The 21,893-nt window shown below is 37.8% G+C and overlaps 2 protein-coding genes across 6 annotated transcripts; both read left to right on the top strand.

Annotated features, from left to right (window-relative positions):
- Window positions 1-215: 215 nt before the first annotated feature.
- On the top strand, window positions 216-3,245 carry LOC124051434. Its single transcript, XM_046374807.1, has 4 exons — window positions 216-758; window positions 1,717-1,911; window positions 2,363-2,489; window positions 3,049-3,245. The coding sequence occupies exons 1-4, from the start codon at window positions 468-470 to the stop codon at window positions 3,054-3,056; spliced, it is 621 nt and encodes a 206-aa protein (XP_046230763.1). The 5' UTR covers window positions 216-467; the 3' UTR covers window positions 3,057-3,245.
- Window positions 3,246-5,924: 2,679 nt separating this feature from the next.
- Window positions 5,925-20,506, top strand: pip5k1ba (phosphatidylinositol-4-phosphate 5-kinase, type I, beta a). Of its 5 annotated transcripts, XM_046374802.1 has the most exons (16): window positions 5,925-6,036; window positions 6,215-6,366; window positions 9,104-9,148; window positions 9,266-9,337; window positions 10,500-10,630; window positions 11,177-11,294; window positions 11,418-11,570; window positions 12,174-12,470; window positions 14,433-14,617; window positions 14,730-14,810; window positions 15,350-15,398; window positions 15,506-15,590; window positions 15,666-15,806; window positions 15,911-16,001; window positions 16,246-16,342; window positions 16,692-17,781. In XM_046374802.1, the coding sequence occupies exons 4-16, from the start codon at window positions 9,266-9,268 to the stop codon at window positions 16,770-16,772; spliced, it is 1,581 nt and encodes a 526-aa protein (XP_046230758.1). In that variant the 5' UTR covers window positions 5,925-6,036; window positions 6,215-6,366; window positions 9,104-9,148; the 3' UTR covers window positions 16,773-17,781. The 5 variants fall into 5 exon arrangements, with proteins under 5 accessions (XP_046230758.1, XP_046230760.1, XP_046230759.1 ...); XM_046374804.1 differs by lacking the exons at window positions 6,215-6,366; window positions 16,692-17,781 and adding exons at window positions 17,793-17,859; window positions 19,456-20,506 and having other exon boundaries at window positions 9,104-9,337; XM_046374803.1 differs by lacking the exon at window positions 6,215-6,366.
- The last annotated feature ends 1,387 nt before the right edge of the window (window positions 20,507-21,893 follow it).

Genomic DNA, 21,893 nt, shown 5'->3' with positions numbered 1-21,893 from the left:
CTTCAAAATGTAGACTTTGTCAGCATTCATTATAAACATACATTTTCATTAATCCTTCATGCAGGAATCCTTAAATAATGTCTTATATTATTTGATGGATATGTGATGTGGACCAGTTGTGGTTATGATTTTAAATACAATATACAAAGCTCTGGTTTAAATTTTCTTACTTTATAGATCACCCGCCGGTCTGGGAACTCCCCCCTTCTCTCCTCCCTCTCCTCATCCCACTATCCTTCACTACTCTTGAGTTCCAGACCGCCTTGGGGAACATCTGAGACACGTCAGCATACTAGAGGGTCAACATATTCGGATTCAGCTCTTCATAACTCTTGAGCTTTTTAGAAGCCATTGTCTGCAGCCATAGATCTGGTATGTTGATCAGATCTGGTTCTTGGGTCTCAAGCTTTAGGATCTAATATTTAGGCCTGCAGGAAGGGAACCTCCACTTGATTAAGTCCTGGAGTATGAAGGTGAGCCAAGTGCTGCAGCTGTCCATTTTGGTGGTGGGACTCTGTCAGGCCCACCGTGCCCCACCACCAGCTGATCCTTCCACATCACAGGAGGAAGGTGAAGTCACTGTCTCCCAGCTGAGGATGCTCTCTCTGGGACTGGCTCACCTGCTGCAGGGGTTGGATGAGAATGCCAAGCGTCTGGAGCAGCAGGGAGACCTGGTGGAAGAAGAGCTGGACAAGGTCACAAGGAGTCTGGAGAGCCTTTGCAAGCACAGTTTACAGGCAAGACGAACTCACAGGCAGGTGAGGAAAAATCACTTTACTAAGGAAATCCACTTTAATAAGCAGTTCAGGCAGCCAGACAGCCAGGCGATGCCATTGTTTCTGACCCACAGTCTCTCACAGTCTTATATATTTTTGGAATTTGGCACTGAAAAAAGTTGCCACAGTAATCAATTAATGATTCAGCTCTAGAAGTTAGTAACATTTTTCTCCAGTAACTCATCTCTTTTGACTTCAGTTTTCCTTTAAACAGGCTGAAAATTAACAGAAAACGTTTCTCTTGTTTAAGATCCTCGTTTGAGGCCTGTACTCCTCATGCTGAATAAAATATTAAAATATTTATAATTGACTTTGGTGAGGTATCTTTTAGAGTTGATGCTTTTATGCTGCGGATGTTACTCTCTTTAAGGGGAAAGCAAAATCCTGCCATCTTAGCCAGGGTTGTAAATTAAATTAAATTGTATTTTCTGGTTATGATTAACTTTTATCTTTTAGTGATGATACCAGTGCTTTTTACTGCTGTTAATCTATTTAAATCTATTTAAAAAATCTATTTAAAAAAATAGTGAACTCTATTAATTTAAAAAATATTTTTTTTATGAATGACACCATGACCTTTATACTCTATGACACTAAATCTTGGAATAGTCCTCTTCTCTGTATAACATGCAGCTCTAAATGATGGAAAAGAGGCTCCTCTGTGTCTCATATTGCACTGATTCAGACATCTTTCATTCATTGCTGCTCTGAGCAGGACCATCATGTCAAAAATTGTATTTACCTTTTAGTAAAATTATGGTTGTTCATTTTTGACACACTTGAATAAAGTGCAGTCAACATCAGCCGGGGAAGATGAAACAAAAAAGATTAAGAAATTGAGAATTACGAAAGATAAAGAGAGATTGTGTATTAGGTACATACAACTACTGTGAAAAATATTATTGTGATGAATGATATGATATAATGCTGTGTTCTTTAGGTGAGGAAGGACCTGCAGATACTGAGTGCCAGGGGGGACAGGCTGTGGGGGGCTGTCAGAGATCTGCAGGAAGGGCTGGAGGATCTGGAGACTGAGCAGGGAGCTACGCAGCACCGAATAAACCGGATCCTCCAGAGGCTGAAGGGTCTGACTGAGCCAAGCCTGGAGGGTCAGCTCGATGTCAGCTCTGTGAAGGTGAGGAAAGATCAAGAAGTTAACTGTTGTAAACAACTATCTGTCTTGATGACACCAGCACAGGGACATAACACTATAAATACTTTTGATTCTGAGCTGTGTTCAGTTTAATTCATTGAACTGTTGCCACGAAGTTGAAGGCACACAGTCCTTAAAAGAAATCATTGTACATTGCAAGATTTAAGGTTTCCCATTACTGGAACTGAGGGACCTTACTCAAACCAAGAAGAAAAGCCAACACCAGAGGCCTGTGCGTATCCTTTAGGCCATATAATGTGTTGCCTTCTTTTTGCTTGGTTTTGTTATCTGAAATTTTAAAAGTTAAACAAAGCTATCAAATAGTGACAGTGATATTTTTGGTGTAGTTTCTATGATTTAGTAGTTGCATGTTTGTCAGTGGAGGTGACAGGTTTGACTGTTCCAGCCGTCTGATATCTTTGCTGTATTGTAGGTTATCATTGATAAACAGGCCCGACGGCTCGCCAGTTTGACCTCAGAGGTTTCAGCCCGAGACAGACTGATTGACAGACGCTGGCAGTATATTGATCGCCTGGAGAAAGAAGTACATAACAACACAAGTAATGATAATAATAATAATATTTTTTATTTAATTGCACATTTTGTTTGAAATAATGCAATGTTCTAAGAAGAGAAATATACATAAAGATGCAAGACGTTGAAAACAAAGCGGGAAAAGATTTTCAAAAGTTGATTTTTAAAATCCATTTAATAATACATAAATAACAACATATAGTACAGATGTAGTAAAATATTTTTCTAAGTAAAAGTACAGTTTTATAAGATATGTTTTCAGTGTTCTTTGGTAGGTTGTAAGTGAGTTGTACATTCTCAGCTCTGCAGGACTGACTGACTAAAGCAGCATCACTGTGGGTTACAGTCGCAGTGAGACAGTCGGCACAACGCAGTGATCTGTTATGAAAAGTGAAGGGAAGAAGCACCTTAGCTCACACACATGTTTTAGAGGGGTAGTGATAAGCACACTAGATATTCTTTTAGCGAGGACTTCAGAATTTTAATATCCAAACACCCTGCTGGTCAAGGCATGTTGTACATTAGTCTTATGGTTATCTTTGGTCATTGCATTTTTTTTTATTTGTCCTTGTGTGTTTGTTTTAGGTATCTGAGAGGCTCCCAGCAGCATGTAGGGCAGATTCCGACTCCAGCTTTGTCTGATGAGCACAGCTGCATCAACAGGAACTCTGAAGCAATCCACCCTCAGTGAGGATGGCTTTGTAAAGCGGACAAAATGAACTTATCTGAAACTGACAAAAGCATGTGTCAAAATCAACAAGTGTGCAGCCTAATTTAGATTGTGTGTTAATGCATACAACACAGCCTGTTATGTATCATATGTTGTGTTGACAACTATCATATCTTTGAAAATGGTTCAAAAATAAAAGTTGTTTCTGAGTCATTATGTTGTGGCTGTGACTTCCACAATATTGTGGTTGGTGATGATGATGAAATGCCTTGTGAAAATACTTTGCTCATACACACCCAAATAAACAGAAGCACACTGAAGTCAGAAAAACCTTCAGGCTTAGAACACACAGCTAAGAGTTTCATCATCCAGAAATAAATAATCTAATAGAGGTCTTACTCATTCATGTCTTTTGTTATTGTTATATATGTTATTAAATGACAGCTTGCACTCAGGTCATTATGTACGTGAAAGAACACATCAACATGAAATTTCACATTCAGTATGAAAGTTTGTCGAAATGGTGAGTCATGTACAATCAAAGGCAGCGGAATATCCCTTTAGTGGGCTATGATAAAACTAAAAATATATTCTATGATTATACATGTAGTTTGTGTTGTTCACAGTGTACATACAGTACAAGCTATTGCAGTTGGAATGATGTGTCCTGACACCCAGTGACATTTCTCACTCCACTGTCACATTTATTTCACAGATTTTTAAGGTATTTAAAGGTATTTATACTCAGCTCTCTGTTTACAGGTGTTGGGAACTACTACTGCATATGTGTTAAAATCTGAATTTGTGGCAGGTGGAACTGAAGGCCAGTCTGAAAATGCTAAAAATTCGAGGGTGTGGAGAGAAAGAGAGAAATAAAGTGAAGATAATGTGTATGATAATACACCCAAAGTCTGAACTGTTGGCAGCTGAGTTGCATTATGGGTAATGCAGGCACCAGGTTTTGGAAGAAGAATATGTGAAATTGAATTTGTTCCATCATCTTCACTATGATTCTGATAATGTTTTAGGAGTGCAGTGCTAAATCAGTAAAGTATTTAAGGGAACGTGTGCGCACACACACACACACAGAGATACAGGAATTTCAAAAGGCATACACAAAGGCAATTCCAAAGCTTTACAGATTCATTAAAAGCATTATGGATCTTCATTTTGAAACCCTGGCAGTATTAATTGTGTGCCCAGCAAAGTGTACCAGTAAGCTCCACACCCTCTTGGCTGTATTGCAGCCAAATATGACAAAGGTTGCGTGTTGATTCTTGGAGGACTGAGCTAATATCTGATGGCCTCAACTCACTGTCTTGACGGCAAACTTGCAGGCAGCCTGTCCCCTCTGGTGTTCCCAAACAAACCTCCAACAACTCGAACTCTGGCCCACTTAAAGGAAAAATGACAAAGAGCTGGAGTGACGGTGAAAGACAGTGGTGAGATAAGGAGTGAGAAATACAAAAAAAAAAAAAAAAAAAAAAAAAAAAAAAAAGCTGCAGAAGCGAATAACACTACAAAAGAAAAAAAAAAAAAGAGGAAGGAACAAGAACAACAAAGAAACCACAGTGAGGAAGAAAAAGCGAAAATGTGAATCCTCAGACTGGAATACAGTGCACAGTAGTCCAGATCAGCACAGATTATTAGCATTCAGCAGTGTTACTGTATATGGCAGAAGATGTGATCCATGGTTTGACAGGAGGACCAGAGCTGCAACAGCATCCCCTACAGGTCAGAGGGAAACATTGACATTGTATGTGAGAGGTCATTTTAATTACCAGTCAGTAACCTTCTGTACTGTATACGTCATAATACCCCTTACATATATAAAAGCGGTCTCAAAGCTTCCTGTTTTCCTTTCTGGGGTCACTTTGTTTAGATCTCACAACAAACACCAGGACACGTGGGGAATAGATGAAGAGGAGACAAGAAGGATGAACTGCTAATCTTAACATTCATCATAAAATACCACTATTTTATTTGACTATAAGCATGTCAACTGTTATGAACTCTTATAAGCTTATTATATGTTGGCTTTTATGTTAAATCTTATTCTGAAAAGTAAACACTAACTACAGTTGGCAGGTAAATGTAGTGAAGTAGAAGTACAAGCACTAGTTCAAGTCCAGCTGAGGAAGTGTCATATAGCATTTCACATAAGCCTTCATTTCTTGTCATCTCTCCATTTATCATAACCACAATGTTATTCCTATGACAAAATACATAGTTGCAAGGCTACTTAATTTTTTTTTTTACAATACAGTAATTGTTCTTGTTAACTTTTTCATGTTGAAAAGGTAACATAAAGACAACACACATGTTGAAAAGTATATAAAAAGTAAAAAAAGATCAACAACAAACATCAGAATCCCTTCCATCCATTTTCTGTGATTATCTGTCAGGGTTGTGGCGAGGTGCTGGAGCTCATCCCGGTTGGTAGGGATGGGATTCACCCTGGACTGGTCACCAGTCAGTCGCAGGGCTGACACACAAAGACAGACAACCACACACACTCACACTTATAGGGGCAACATGGAGAAGCCACTTAACAGGTAGGAAAAAAAATTATAAAAATAAAAGAAAGAGAAGAAATTGTTATATAGCTGGTCTTACTAACATTTTTCTCCCACAGAATTCAATATGCAACACTAACAACAACAACTCATGGGTACTGGGGAATTGTACAACAGGTGGGTGGAGAGAGAGAGAGAGAGAGAGAGAGAGAGAGAGAGAGAGAGAAAGAGGAAGTGGTGAAGATGCTCTCTCGCTGCAGCACTTTGCTCCTCACCTCACCACAGTCAGTTAGTCTGCCACACAGTTTACATCACACAACATCGGTGTCCCGTCAGTGTGTCACTGACCTGCATTCACCATCTTCATAAAGTACAATGCCTGTTAAGGTAAGAAGGCAGACAGCATTTCCTGTCAACTGTAATATAAATATTATATAAAGTGAGAATGGAGCCACTTGTTTAACTTTAATTTCGGTTTCTTGAATGAATTACACTCAACTGTAGGTTTGCACTTGTTTATCTCCTGATGTGCATAATTAATAATAATAATGATAGTGTCATGCAGTTGCATGGGCTGTTTTTGTGTTGCTCAGGAGAAAGATGAGCTGGTGATTTATAACAAGAGGAAATCAGCTCCACTTCCCTTCAGTCAGAGACAGAAAGTAAAATGTCAGCAATGAAGTGGATGGGGTTGTCATCGTTTACATACATGCAAAGGTTTGTCATGTGAGAACGTGTGAGTTAAACTTTCACCTTAGTTCACTTGAGCCTGACAAGTTACATGTGCACTAGATAGCCTATACACCTGGCTAAAACTAATGTGGTGTAACACAAATTATGTATTATACTCAGAGGCATCGCTAATCTTCATCCTGTCCTCCAGCACCAGCATCCAGCACTTCAAAATGAGAGACATTCAATATGTTAGAGGAATCTGTATGTTTAGGAAACAAAGACAATCCTTGTATTTCTGTCACAGTGATGAATTCATGTAGCCGGTGTTTTGTAGGGAGTAATCATTAGTATTTGTTTTTGTATTTTCCTAAATTGTTTAATTATTTAAAGATCAAGTGCAAATACAGTCCCGACGTACATCCTACCTTCACAGAGGTCATAATGCTTACCTATTGTTAAAATCATGGTTTCGAGAGGTGCTGATTGAACCTTATTGTCACTTTGGAGGCTGTATGTGCTGTTAAATTATGTATCATACTCAGAGGCGTGGCTAATCTTCATCCTGTCCTCGCTGATTGAATGAAGTGTATAGTAAAATGAAAGATGGTGATCACCACTGAGGATGGATCATACTTTATTTTGTAAGATGCTGAAGACTGTGTTTATGGTGTTTAGTGTTAACATACCAGTCAAATCTTTGTGTGCAATTAGGCAGACTCAGAACTTATTTTGTCATCATGTTTAAATGGAAAGCCACACATCTAATCTTTTTAACTATGCAGAAGGCAAACTAATGCACTTACAAATGCTTAATCCAGCATGCTCTGCCCAAGTTGCACTGTTACATCATGCATGTTTTGAATATGTACAGTGCAGCAGAGGAAGCCAGAAATGGCCTGTCAAAGACAGGATGTATGAAAATATGATTAACCTCATTCACAACTCTAACCACTAATCACAAAGTCTGTTTACGACAAGAAATAATCCTAAGCTGGTTTCTTGATCTCTGCAGCCTCCATTTAAAATATGTGAACAACCTGGAGAAATGCAAGTCAAATCCTTGAGAAACAAGCTCTCACATCATGACGCTTATGAAACAGTTTCATTCTCCTCAAGTCACACCACAATACCACATCCTGAGGCAGTACTTAAAATAAACAGGGGCAAATTTGTGCTGGAGTTTGCAAGTTCCCTTAATACACGTAAAGAGGTTTTGATAAGAATGCAACTTTTTATGGTACACATGCTAGTGTTTGCATGAAATTATTAGTGGAGTTCCTCAAGGCTCAGTGTTAGGCGCATTACTATTTATTGTGTACTTATTTGGTGTATTTATTTATGGTAAATTATCAATTTTTTAAAAAAATAAATTTATCCTATGGACAGATAGTACAAACTGTTCTGTGAATGATTTTTATCATTAGAAATTATTAAGTGTCTCAAAACAACCATACCATATACATACCATATTATGGTATATTGTTCACTCATACTGTCATACATTACTCACTGAATAAATTCTTTAAATCTTTATACTTCAAAAGTGAACCATAAAAATGTTAACTAAACTATTTCAGAGCCAATTACCCCCCTGTTTATTAAATAAATCCTATTAATTTACTTAATAAACAGGTGGGTAATTTATTTATAAAATTAAGAGACTTGGTAGGTTTTAAGAGGGCAATAATCACATTTACTGCTAAATAATTTATTACCTGAGAGCATCCAGCACTTCAAAATGAGAGACATTCAATATGTTAGAGGAATCTGTATGTTTAGGAAACAAAGACAATCCTTGTATTTCTGTCACAGTGATGAATTCATGTAGCTGAAGTGAGAAAGTGAAAATGTGTGGTACACTATGTTTAAAAAATGGTTAAAACATAATTTAATGTATAAAGATAAAAATGTATATTATTGGCATATTTGCATTAGCACACAAGTAGTTTCTGCTTTTGTGCTTAAGTATTAAAAAAAAATCTTTCTGTCGTTGCATTACTTTCTACGGTGTTTTGTAGGGAGTAATCATTAGTATTTGTTTTTGTATTTTCCTAAATTCTTTAATTATTTAAAGATCAATTGCAAATACTGGTTATGGGTTAGTTTGAGCTGTATTGTTCCTCTGTGGATGCACTTTCTGACTTAAGTAATGTGGCAGTTTTTATGATGAATCCATTGGCATTTTGGACCCTGATCTGGCCTCTGTAGAGCCTATTTATTATTGTGCTATTTTGTAGCAGACAGATGCTGCTAATTACCACTGATTGTTATAGCAGCGTTTGTCTTATAATCCATAATTAGCAGAAATAACTTGTACCATTTTCATTCCTAAACCTGCAGCAATAACCACAGCAACTCCTGTGTTGACAATCATATGTGTAAGTGACAAAGCACAGAGACCTCTTTGAGCACTGTTATAAAACATGGGAATTTGGTGTGTAATGGTTTTAAAATCCTTCTTAATTAGGATTAACGGTTGTTGTGGGGAAGCTAAAGTCTCACACCAACACCAGTGGTCTGTCAGAACTTAGCAGTTCACCAGACGGTCTGCACATTTGGAGGCTCTGTAAGTGATATGAAAGAAGTTAACAGAATAATGAAAATTTGAACTAGACATACTAACTAAGAAAGAGATTGTTGATTGTTGCATTGAGAAGCTAATGCAACTTGGATAATCAGTCATAGCTGTTCAGTTTTTCACCAGCTGATGCTTGCTTTTTATTGACATTGATGCAAATGCCACACACCGTAACTCTTCTTCTCTTACCCGCATTTACAGGAGCAGTATATCAGCAAAATGCAGCTTTGGTAAAGCTCATCTAAGGTAAATCTCTGCACCTGGTTGTTCATCATTGAGTGGGAATAAAGGAAGTCAGTCAAAGTTACAGTTGGAGGAAGGACATCTGAGCTTCCATCTGATCAAGTTCTTCCTGTCCAAAAGATGTCAGCCACTGGTACTGACAGTAGCGGAAGAGGAACCAAAGCCTCTAAAGTAACAAAGGATCATAAAAAGGTAAACATATTAATTATTGAAACCCAATTTTTATAAATAATATCTTGAAGTGTAGTTCATACAAACAGTTTTAGTTCAGAAATATGCTTTCAGTTTTTTTGTATGTTGCTGTTAGTGAAAATCTAAGGGTTCATGAAATTCCATCAAAGTAAAATAAAAAGCAACACCATAACTACAGTTAATATATTTTTTTTTTAAGTTAGTCAGCTGTGCTGTGTAACAGAGCTGGTAGCTGCTGAACAGTGTGGTGATGGACAGGGTGATAAGTTGATCAGCTTTATTATCTGGCTTACAGAGAAGTTTCACTGCTGCTGTGTTTGTTGGAGGAAAATTCCTATAAGCTAAGTGAAAAAATTTTGAAAAAATTTTAGATAAAATTTTCATTTTATCTGAGGAAATGATTTTATGTATGAAGACTGTATGAGGTACCTCAAAATGTCTTCATAATGAAATATGTTTCTAATGTGGTTATGAAGTGCTGGTTTTAGAATGACTACACCGTAAGCAGTTTGTTTAAAGGTGTTGGTTTTAATTATTCTCTATCATTGATAGGTGAAAAAACATATATAACAATGTCAGTCTGTCAGTCGGTCCACCATTTTGGCCACTGGAACGTCTACAAAACTATTGAATGAGTTCTCATGGATTTGCTTTGCCAGCCTTCTGACATTTCCTCCAATGCAGCTCAACAGCAACTGGATAAATTTCCGTTGCATCTTCAGGTCCCTAGAGGATGAATCCTAATGACTTTTATGATCCCCTGACATTCAGTAAAATGTCTTGACAACTAGCCTACATGAATGGATTTCCATGAAGTTTTTCACACACATTCAAGTTTCCCTTGAGATAAACTGTCTCAGCCATTGAAAGCATGGTATTGTTTTCAGAAAGTTATTGATCAGCTAAGACATTGCTGTTAGCATTTGACTCAGAGCAGATAGTAAACTGATGCTTCATGGTGGAACAAGCAGAGTAGTAAAGTTAGAAGTATAAATGTAATGTTACCATTGGCTGGACAGGCTGACCAAGACCAACATAGCCATTCGTCGAGCCACAGCTTTGCTGAAAACAGTTTTCAGTAGATTTGAGTGAAAGCTTGGGCTATCTAAAAGAAGAATTCATAGACAAATATGTTTTCTTCTTTCCCTTTATCGTTTGTTAGCCGACGGCATCTGTCCTGAAAGGCGCCATCCAGCTGGGCATCGGTTACGCTGTGGGGAACCTCAGCTCTAAACCAGACAGAGATGTTCTCATGCAGGACTTCTCTGTGGTGGAGAGTGTTTTCCTGCCCAGGTACACACTCATTACTCCACATTTTTATTGTTGACATTATACGGTTGATGATATTTAAAGTAAATTTCAGATTAAATTTGAAAGACCAGTTTAGCCAAATTAAAAAAACGTACTTTCCTCTCTGGTGATATCTTATCCCTGACCAAAACCTAAAACTTCTGTTTACCAAACAGAAATAGTGCTTTGTTTTATAGGAAATTACTAGAAAACTAGAGAACTTGTACAATTAAGCGGTATCAAATATTCAAAAATGGAGGTATGGCAATATACAGATTATTATTAATGTAAAGAAAAATAGAAAAGTCACTGGAAATATAAAACCTGTTTACTTGTGCTTACATTTCAAGAATATTGTTTGACTTGTCACAGCACGAGAAGCACTTGACTGTTATTTATAACAATCATTCAATTCATTATTTACACATGTGCTTTTCCTGCTTTGTGACATCTTCTATGACAAAGAACTATAGCAGTTTGTTTTTGTTTGTTTGTTTATTTGTTTCTACATTGATGATTTTCTTATTCCAATTCAAATATGTCCTCCAGTGAAGGCAGCAACTTGACTCCAGCGCACCACTTCCCAGATTTTCGACTGAAAACATACGCACCACTGGCCTTTCGCTACTTCCGAGAGCTGTTCGGCATTAAACCAGATGATTATCTGGTCAGTGTGTGAGGATTCATATCATCATCACTCTGATTCAGCACAATGGGTGGAACTTTCAGTTGAGTTGATTGCAACACTTGCTAATGCTGAAACAACGTTGCAATTCAATCTGAATTTCAGTACTCCATCTGTAATGAGCCTCTGATCGAACTGGCGAACCCCGGTGCCAGCAGTTCCTGGTTCTACCTCACCAGCGATGATGAATTCATCATTAAGACGGTGCAGCATAAAGAGGCAGAGTTCCTGCAAAAGCTTCTTCCTGGTTACTATATGGTAAGTTTTTTCCTGAAACTTTCACTACATTTTCACAACATCCCACTTATGTATCAAAATGTTAAAAGTGAAGGTTTCTATGTAAACAAATATTAAACATTCCCCCCAAGTGAAATGAACAAAAGGGGCAAAATCATTATAATAATCTTTAAAAAATGAGAGGTGGAGTAGCTGTAGGTTATGTCTACGTCCTGCTCAGGACAGAATATGTGACTACTTTGAGTTGCTCTCAAAGGTCCCTCCCACACTTTGCTAAAGTAGGAAATGTTACTCAAGTAAGTGTTGTGTACTTTTAGTTAGAAAAGCTGGTTTTTCAGATCATTCCTAAGTGTATTAGATATAAACAGGTGACTGAAAAACATTTCAGTTTGACCATACCTTTACATGCCGCTCATTGGTATTCACTTTTCTCCTCTAACCAACACCATGTTTTTGGGAATGTTCTGTTGTGAAGCAGCACACAGTTTTTCCCGTGTGTGCATGTGCTGTTTGAATTTTCCAAATAACTTACTGGGTTTATTTATATAAATCGTAGTTTCCTTTTTTGTAGATTTACTAACAGTTAAGTTCAAAAAACAATCTGACTTGTCTTTGTTACTGTAGAACCTGAATCAGAACCCAAGGACGTTGCTGCCAAAGTTCTACGGCCTTTACTGCATCCAGTGCAGCGGCATCACTGTCCGTGTGGTGGTGATGAACAATGTGCTGCCACGTGCCATGAAGATGCACTACAAGTATGACCTGAAGGGTTCCTCATACAAGCGTCGTGCCTCACGCAAAGAACGTGCCAAGCCCTCCCCCACGTTCAAGGACCTGGACTTTCAGGAGATGCACGATGGCCTGTACTTCGACTCAGACACCTACAATGCCCTGATGAAGACCCTGCAGAGGGACTGCCAGGTGTGTTCACACAAAAATCTTTTAATCTCTTAGCAGTCAGTCATGGTGTTGGTAATCTGTATTATACAGTGTCTGCTCTGTTAAAAAATATCATCATATTTCAGGGTATTTCACCATTTGAGTTCCATATGTTTTACATGTTAAATTATTCGTCTTTCTGTGATACTCATTTCACAAGCAAAATGTTGCATGATTAAAGTTCACATGTTTATAAAATTTGTTTATCAAAGCTAAAAAAAAAATAAGTTAGAAGTTAAAATATTGATTATATATACATAACAAACACAGCTGAAGGCTGAATGATCTGGACAATTTCTTAGAATGTAAGTAATAACTAAAATCCTGACCTGAGAGTGGTGCTACAGATATGGCCATACGGTCATTGAACACATCAGGATTTAATTCATGGACAGGAATGTGATTGGAAAAGTTCCTGGCAATCTGTTCAGTGATGAGATATCTTGCATCAGAGCTGACAGTGTGACCTGAATGTTGCTGTAAAGGAAAGGACTTTGAATTACAAGGCTGAATGGCCAACAAACATCAGTACATATCATTATATAAAACTGAAATAAGACAAGCACTGCAACTGATAATTAGTTTTATTATCAAGTTTAAATTTTCCTAACATCATCTTGTTTCATCTTGTCCAAAAGCCAAAGACATCTAATTTATAGTAATAAAAAATGAAATGAAATGAAATTCAGCCAGTGATCACCACATCATGCTTTTTGATAACATTATGCAACCATGACAGCCCACCTCAGTGAGCTACACTCCCTCTGTCCAGCACAGAGCTGTTATGTTGGCCTCATTATCGCCTGCCTGTTATTTCATTGGAGTGGAACAACGGTGGCACCTTGCTGGAGGATTAACACGCAGCAGAGCAGGCCACCTGACTCACATGATCAGGCTGAGCAGCTGGACTTGGAGCACACATTGGGCCGTCGGGGCGTATTAGGGCCTCTTTGTTTAGTGGACTTACCTCATGACATCAGTGTTTGGTCACAGGGATTGATTGACTGTTGGTATGCAGAACCAGATTTTGTACTTTTAACTGGAGGTTTTTAGGGTGACGGGAGGTCAATTTAAAGCTTTTTTCAAGTAAAAGTGTACTGCATTTATGTGTTATTTTACTTTTTTCATTATTAAACTGACAGGATCTCAGAGTGAAAGAGTTGCAGAGATAACTAAAAGGTGATATAATACCACAAAATAGTGGCTATAATAATGAGGGAAATTCTCTGCTTTCTTACTGTACATTACATAGAGGTCAGAGGTCATGTTTGATAAGCTATGTGCTCTTTCAGGAGCAAAGCCAGGTGTAGTGTCACATTGTGTGTCCCAGTTCCATTCTATACACTAAGCCTGTCCATGAACATGTTTAGTTGTTTCTTACTTAATAAGAAAAAGATGTAATTATGCATACTAAATTTGCTTGATGCTACTGCAGTGGGATAGAGTGTAGATCTCAGAACACCAAGAGGGTTAGCATCTTCACATGCTAACATCTGCTAATTAGTACTGAACACAAGGCACTGCTGAGGCTGATGGAAATGTTTTGCAGCATATAGTTTTGCAGGTTACAAAACCACAAACCACAAAGGTCACAAACCAAAGCACTTTTTAGGGCATCACCAAAGTTCTTACATTTACCATGAGGCTGGCATGTGTACCAGATTTCATAGTAATTCATTTTATAGTTGATGAAACATTTCATATGAAACCTCAAGGTAATGCGGGACTAAAAGTCAGGGGATCTCCAAGTAAGGAGCTAAATAAAAACTAGCAAGGGAGCCTTTATAACGGGACATGTTTATCAGCCCACAATAACCTTTATTACAACTTATTACAATGAGGACAGCGCTGTTGTCTTAATTTACTTTCGACTTTAACTTCTCTAGATTTTCTTTAATTGATCTTTTAGTTAGAAGTTGCTTATATTTGGTTGTCTCTGGTCAGGTCCTGGAGAGCTTTAAGATCATGGACTACAGTCTCCTGCTTGGGATTCACGTTTTGGACCGGAAACCGCTGACTAGAGGAAACCGTTGTGACAGCAGGAAAGGTCAAAAAGTCCTCTACTCCACTGCTCTAGAGTCCATCCAAGGAAACGTGAAAGACCCTGAACCGGTGGCTGATGACGACACGTAAGTGTTTTACTGTAAACATTATTCCCTTGTTTTTTTCCCCAAAAACTAGGAAAGCATCATCCCTGTGTTATTAAAAACACTAAAATTCAATAGTAAAGCTTTTTTTCAGATTGGGTGGAATTCCTGCCAAACATAAAGACGAGAATCTTCTCATCTTCTTGGGACTCATCGACATCCTTCAGTCATACAGGTGAGCACACGCTATCACACACAGACATACGCACTTGGAGTCTTTAATGTTTACATTTAGACCTTCTCAGTGATTCATTGTAATCATTCAATAATTAAGTGTGTTTTTAAAACCAGCTGTAAAATAGTCAATAAAAATGTTAAAACTCAAAGTAAAAAAAAAGAAAAAAAGAACAAAATAAATTTGGTTTCGCTTGCTTTGCTTTTTCCTTATTCTTTCTTAAAGAATCAATTAGAAATAAACATTTCAAAATAGAATCACAAAATAAATAAAATTTGTTTGTTCCTGCTGTTTTCCCTCTCAGCGATGTTTTTGTCTCCTGCTTTAACATTTCTGTTTTTCATTTCAAGATCAATTTCACTTGATTTAATTAAAGATGTATCAAGTGATTTTTAATTTAAAGTTACATAATATGTCAGCAAAGTCTGCAGTGTACTACCAGACTCCAGTACATAGATACAGTATACAGTGTGATTACCGAAATTAAACAGGTGACGAGTGTCAAATGTTATCTGTCATATTAATTTAATTATTTTCAGGTTCATCAAGAAGGTGGAACACTCCTGGAAAGCTCTTGTACATGATGGAGTATGTATAGCTTCATATCCTCCTCACATACATGTCCATGTACATGCACATGGATCTGCACAAGTGTGTGTGCATGTGTGTGTCTGACAGCTTCCTTTGTTTTTCAGGACACGGTGTCGGTTCACAGGCCTAGCTTTTACGCTGCCAGATTTCTGAAATTCATGGGCTCAGTCGTATTTAAGAAGATTCATCGTAAGTCACTAACACAACTCCCGTATTCTGCATATTTCACTTTTTTAAAAATATTTTCTTCTTTATTTTTCCTAGCTTTAAGAGGAGCATCTTCAAGGAGGAAGAAGAGTTCCCTTTATGCAGCAAAGTCAGCATCTCAGGAGTTTCTGTCGCCTCAGAGGGATGAGAGGAAGGAGGAGAAGAAGGCCCAAAGCATGGACAACCTGGATGGAAACTGTAAGCTTATTTTTCCTTTAGTGGCCAACATCTTTGTAACTGTAGAAGCAGCTTTGAGGGTTTTTTTTTTTAGTTTCTGATTTAGGATCTGCTTTTTGAAACAGTTTACAGTTCTTCCAAGCAACCAGATCTTCTGCCAAAATCTGCTGTCTCTTTGGAGCCTCCCAGAAATGATGAAGAGGACTTCAACTACTGGTATTTTACTTGTGCAGCTTTCATCTAAGCTCTGTGGAGTAACAAGTCATCTTTATATGATCACTTCTCATTCCCTAATAAATATATTAATACTGCATATTAAACTTAAAAACTATATGGACTGGCAAAATCTGAACAAGTTTAATTTACAAAAACAATCATTGAGACTCACCAACGAAACAACAGCATTAATCATTTATCAACACATATTTACGCCATATTCAGTTGTACTTTTGTGTTGCAGTGATGACAGACGAGCCTCCACTTCGACAATCGCTGTGGATGATCCTCTGTCGCCTCTCAGCAGGAGCCAATCAGACTCTGAACTGGACGTCTACTTGGTATGACATGTTTTATTTAAAATAGTCTGCATGAAAACATTTTCAACTCATCTCATTGTCGAACGAATCCCATGAAACTTTCGGTCCCTTGAAAAATATAGACTCTCACCAACCTTGTCCTTTATAATCTGAATGTGCTAAAATTGCAATGAAGTGTAGTCTGACAGCTACAAAAATGTGCCATTGTTCACTGGAGAGCAGGTAAATCTGAATTTAGACAGTAATGCCATAAGGAAAGCTTTTTAGTGCTGTGAAACTACGAGGTTATTAAGATGACAAACTGAGAGATATCATTTTTAATATCACTGACAAGGTTCTGAAGGAAGGACATTTGCTACTATCTTGTCAGATACCAAAACCAGGAAATCCAAATATGGTCAAAGCCCGAGTAGAACCGCTGAGAAAGGAGCAAGCAGCAACCACCACATGAGAGTGGCTGAAAATCCTGTCAGTTACACTTATGTAACATATGTAGCTTAATTTAACGGGCCTGGCCAAGATATGATGGATCCAACTGCCCCATTGTGCCTCTGATCGGCTGCCTTCGTTGGTTGCATCGGGTAGGCATGACTATGAATAAAAGTCTGAGTCAAGCACAGCAGCTGCTGTATAAGCGTTTGTGTCTGTTTTTTCTTGCAGCAGCAATACTGATGCAGCACATTGTGTGCTGTAGTTTCACACCAACCTCTGGCTGTTGAGGCAACCAACGAAGGCAACCAATCAGAGGCAGAGTAGGGCAGGTCTTCCAAGAAAAACTGTGGTATCCATTATAACGCTCTAGCAGTCAACAGCCACTTATCTTAGATGCTAATCTGCTGGCTGAAACATCATATTTAGCAAATAGAAATGAGAGTAGTATAAACTTCCTCCATTGAACTGCCATCAAGAAAGCAAATAAACGTACCAGTATTTAAATGTGCCACCTGCAGTATTGGAGCCACAGTTTGGGGAAAATAAATCCTACATTTTGAGAACAAAATCATAATATTTTGAGAAAAAAAGTAGATATCAGGCTACTCAAAATTGTCTGTTGTAATTCATATTAATTTGTCATGTGATGAACTAATCAGGCTTAAATATCTTAAAGTCTTAAAAGAGCCTGCCTCAGCCTCTTCCCTCATTCTGACATGTAAGCTGACAGACTGCTATCACCTACTGCTTACTCTACAATTCTCAAATGGTTGGGTTAATAATGCTTAAATTTCCCTTGGGATCAATAAAGTATCTATCTGTCTATCTATCTATCTATCTAGCAAATATTCTTGAAAATTCCAGTTTTCTTCTTAAAAGTACAGCTGTATTCTCAGCCCTTTCTATGATTTGTTTTTCTCAAAACAAAACCAAAATAGTTGACCTTTGTGGTCATAATAATTTGCTGTACGAGTGTATCTGGTGTATTTGGAAACGTCACAATGAATCCAGGGGTCACTGGGTGTCTCTGCATTTTCAGTGTCACACAGTTTCACCCAGGCGACCCAGCTGGAGTTGATCAGTCGTTTGTGTTCCAGCCATAAACTGTAAGCAGCAAATGACATCAACCTTCATCAATAAAAAGACACAGGGTCCTTATACCTTATTGTCTGCACATGCTTACATCTTCCTCCCTGTCATTTGCCGCTATCCCAGCATGCAATTTCTTACATCTTCCTGGGACTTGTTTTTCTTTGGGAGCCCACTGGCATCCTGTGACGTCTATACAGTATGACTCAGCCAATCCCATCTCCTGCACCCCCCCCGTCCTTACGTCTGTGTCAGCCTGAGAAACCTCCACGAATCCCCTTTTCTATGGCACTTAACTTACATAACCACAAAATCCTCATTCAGGCTTATCTGAAGCTGTTCTTCAGCCCACATTAAGCAGTTCTACTCAGGCTCTGTGGGAAGCTTGCAGACGTCGGAGTTAATCTACTCTCAAAGCCTCCGACAGTAGACAGTGGGATTCAAAAATTACAGTGAAGGTGAAAGTGAAAACCTGGCCTTGAATTCATCCAACAGCAAAATTGTTTTATCTTATATTTAATTGGTTGGAGAAATGATCTGAACATTTCCACCTATTTTTATTTTTTTATATATATAAAATTCAGTCTACAAAAGAGGAACAGAAGTGTTCTTTACCCCATCAAATTATTGTTAACATTTATTTAAAGGCTCATAAGAGCATCTTTATATGTTTTAATCATTGACATACGTAAAGATGGACGACACGTCTCCACTTCCTCCAGAGTCTGCAGAATCGTGATTGAGAGGTGAAGTTGCAGGAATGCAGGATGCCAGTGAGGTGCTCAGCTGTCAATCATGACATTCCACAGTTGTTTATAGCATCACATAAGTAATTATCTTTGGGGGAAAAAAATTATTTGACATGTACTTTGAGTTTTCAGTTTGGCCTATGTGCCTTCTGCTGATATGGAGGGGGGAGGGGTTTTTTAACCTGTATTGCAGCCAGCCACCAGGGGGTGACTGAGATGTTTTGGCTCTCATGTTATCCATCTTTACATACAGTCAATGGTTTTAACCAGCTAATCTTTGCCGTTATCAAATAAAAACAAAGACTTAAGTTAACTGTCAGGTTAAATCTTTGTTAAAGTAAATGAATGTTTCCAGGATGATTAAAATGTTCACTTCAGCTTTTGTTGCCTAAACCTAATCTGTGGTTTCTGGTGTACACTTGCCATCCACCCGACACCGCTCTGTGACTCCAGTGTGGCATAAATCATTTCTAAGCTCTAGTTCTACCTCTCTTTTTCCTCTGCATGCTACTTCACTGCACCCAGCTGGGATTGGATTTGCACACTATCCACTTTCTTTGTATAAAATATGAAATATTTAATACTTATTAAATAGTAAAAATAATGGATCAGTTAGCAAAAGTATTTACTGAATGGAGTTTACAAAAGACCAACGTGTGTTTGAAAGAAAATAATGGCGTAGAATCATAGATGGGTTATGAGGCAATCTCTGAGCCCCTGAGCCTGCGCCTGGTAAACTCATTCAACATTCTGTATGTGTCTACATTGCAAAAGCCTGTATTACTTCAACTTTTAACACCAATTGTTATCCTTTGTTACCTAAATGACAAAGAGAAAAACAAATCCTCTTTTTTTCTTCTCTAGTGAGCAGAAATGAGTGATGGCTCCTCTCCCACCACGTGTACCGCTGAGCTTTGACCTCCCGGTCCCACGGTGTGGAGACATCAGGACCTCACAGCAGTGTAAATGTTAGACAAACTACAAGCAGTAACAGTTTCACCCCTGTGAGCATAGTGCTTTTTGTGCCAAATCACTCGTTCTTTTATAGAAGTCCTATTATCAACTTGATACAGTATGTGTTCATGTGTGTTAAGCTCACTGAACCACTGTGTTAATGTAAAACACTATCAAGCTGTTTCCTCTCCTGTAATTGCGCACTTTGCTGCTAACAACAACAGTGCTAAAAATAAAGAAACGAGTTTCAGTGTGATTTTTCCTCTCAGATGTCTGATGTGATTTTCTTTGCAAATGTTCACATTTCTGAGTGGCTGGATCCCTCAACGAAAAAACTGTGTTGGAACTTAATCAACTACAGAAAATGTAATCATGTGCTGTTATTTTCAAATCATATCTAATATCATTATACAGGGCTGTGTTCATTATGCTTTCTGGAATCTGGAGGAAAAATGTCAATTTGTCTGACAAGACACTGAAATGTGCACGAGTGATGTGTGTGTTGTACACCTAGAAACATTATATAGGACTGATTTTACAATAATTAATTTATTCTATATCTTCTGTGTATTTTTTTGAACATGCAGCTGCTTATATTTGCTTAGTTTATTGTCATAGAGAGATCATTTCATGTTTTACTACCTGTATACCCTACAGGATGTAAATCGACCAACATCAATACTTTTGGTCCTTCACCTGTGTCATTTCTCTAGAGAACATACATTTCATTTTTACTGGGATCTTTTAAAACTAATGCTTGTCATACACTGTTTTGAATCCTGGAGGTGAATAGAGACCAGACTGTATGTTATGTCAGCTGCCTTCTTTTTGCCCACATGCCTCCAGATGTTTGAAAATCTGTGTTTGATGAGATTTACAGGCCTTCAACTGTATTATAGCAATAATTTGAACTTCAATTTGTCAAATAAATTAATATTTAATGTGATGTTTGTTTGATTTTTTTATTACAATTTTGTGCACAGACAATATTTGGTATTAAAGTAATAAGTATTTATTTAATCTCAAGAAAAATACCCACAAAAAAAAACATATATGTAAACTACAGCATGTTTTTAAAGATAGTGTGCAGTTTCATTATAAAATAGTGGGAGGTACCTTTCCACACCAGGGCATCAGCACTGTGGAAAGGTATCTTCTAGCACAAATAAGAGAAGAGAAATTGAACAACAACATGAAAAAAAATATGCCGAATATATCTGAGTGCGGGACTACATTTTTTAAAAACTGCAGCATACACTCGTGGCCCTGACATTATATGAGGTTAAATTTTATGAAGTTTTATAAGAGTAAAAAAAAACCCATGAATAACGTCTTATGCCTCACTCACATCAGTTGTCATATTTAATTCAGACACAAGAGGGCGCAACAATGATACAGCAAGATGCAGTAGATGATGATAGCCGGGTTCTGTCTCTACTCTGCATGTCTGCATGTCTGGCCTGTCCACTACTACTGTCCATACAACTAATGCATCATAAAATGATTGTCTTTGGTTTACAAAGTTAACTGTTTCTTTCTGGATAATATCAAAAGTTACAGTAAACTGAATAAATATATTGTATTCATCTAACTTTATTAAATATGAATCTGTCTGGTTCAGGTCCATTGAATACTGAATGTGCAGTAACGTTCTGTGTCTGTCTTCACCCACTCAGAGGTTTTACAGAGCAGAGTGTGAAGCCAACACTGCAGGTTTAGAGGATTTAGGTTAATCTGACTGGGATGAAAACGTCTGCCAGAGGTGGAATTTAACAAAATATTTACTTATTCTCTATTTTATAGTGTGACTTTTGGGCTAGATGGCACTTTAATTTACATTTTGTCACACTTTAAACTTTACAATACTACTGTAAGCAAATATAAAAACTATACAATATTTCCCCTTATTATGGAAGAAGTGGAGCAGGGCTCGAGTTGAGTTTCATTCTGAAAAGTAAACTAACTGTAGCTTTTTCTAGGCTTCTCTAACCTCAGACCTGCTGGAGAGTGTTAATAACCTGAACATGTTAAACCAGTCAGACGAGTGCCAAAATCATATCCCACTGTTGCTTTTGCACATGTGCACTATGTGAGTAGTAGCAAACAATGCGTGCAGAAGTGGAACCATTTAGTTTATGAATATTGCTGCGGTTATCCATTGATCAGCATTGGTTTTCAAAGTAATTTGTAAGAGGTGATAAACAAGATGGCATAAAGACAAGTGGGGAATCAAAGAGAATTTTCATATCTTGCAGGGCAAAGTTAAGCTTGATGTCCATACAACAGCAAGTAGTTTGCTTTAAACAGCTCATAATGTGAATATTCATAGACATGTAAGCAAGAAACAT

This window comes from Scatophagus argus, chromosome 20, assembly GCF_020382885.2.
Source record: "Scatophagus argus isolate fScaArg1 chromosome 20, fScaArg1.pri, whole genome shotgun sequence".
NCBI lineage: Eukaryota > Metazoa > Chordata > Actinopteri > Scatophagidae > Scatophagus > Scatophagus argus.
The sequence above is the reverse complement of the archived record's forward strand: the minus strand, read 5'-3'. Positions and strand labels throughout refer to the sequence as shown.

Excerpts from the sequence above, each read along its gene's own strand:
- pip5k1ba (XM_046374803.1), top strand. The coding sequence starts at position 9,266 with ATGTCAGCCACTGGTACTGACAGTAGCGGAAGAGGAACCAAAGCCTCT. Across the intron at positions 14,811-15,349 it reads GACATCCTTCAGTCATACAG|GTTCATCAAGAAGGTGGAAC; the intron begins GTGAGCACACGC and ends AATTATTTTCAG. Across the intron at positions 15,807-15,910 it reads GGACAACCTGGATGGAAACT|TTTACAGTTCTTCCAAGCAA; the intron begins GTAAGCTTATTT and ends TTTTTGAAACAG.
- LOC124051434 (XM_046374807.1), top strand. The coding sequence starts at position 468 with ATGAAGGTGAGCCAAGTGCTGCAGCTGTCCATTTTGGTGGTGGGACTC. Across the intron at positions 759-1,716 it reads CAAGACGAACTCACAGGCAG|GTGAGGAAGGACCTGCAGAT; the intron begins GTGAGGAAAAAT and ends TGTGTTCTTTAG. Across the intron at positions 1,912-2,362 it reads TCGATGTCAGCTCTGTGAAG|GTTATCATTGATAAACAGGC; the intron begins GTGAGGAAAGAT and ends GCTGTATTGTAG.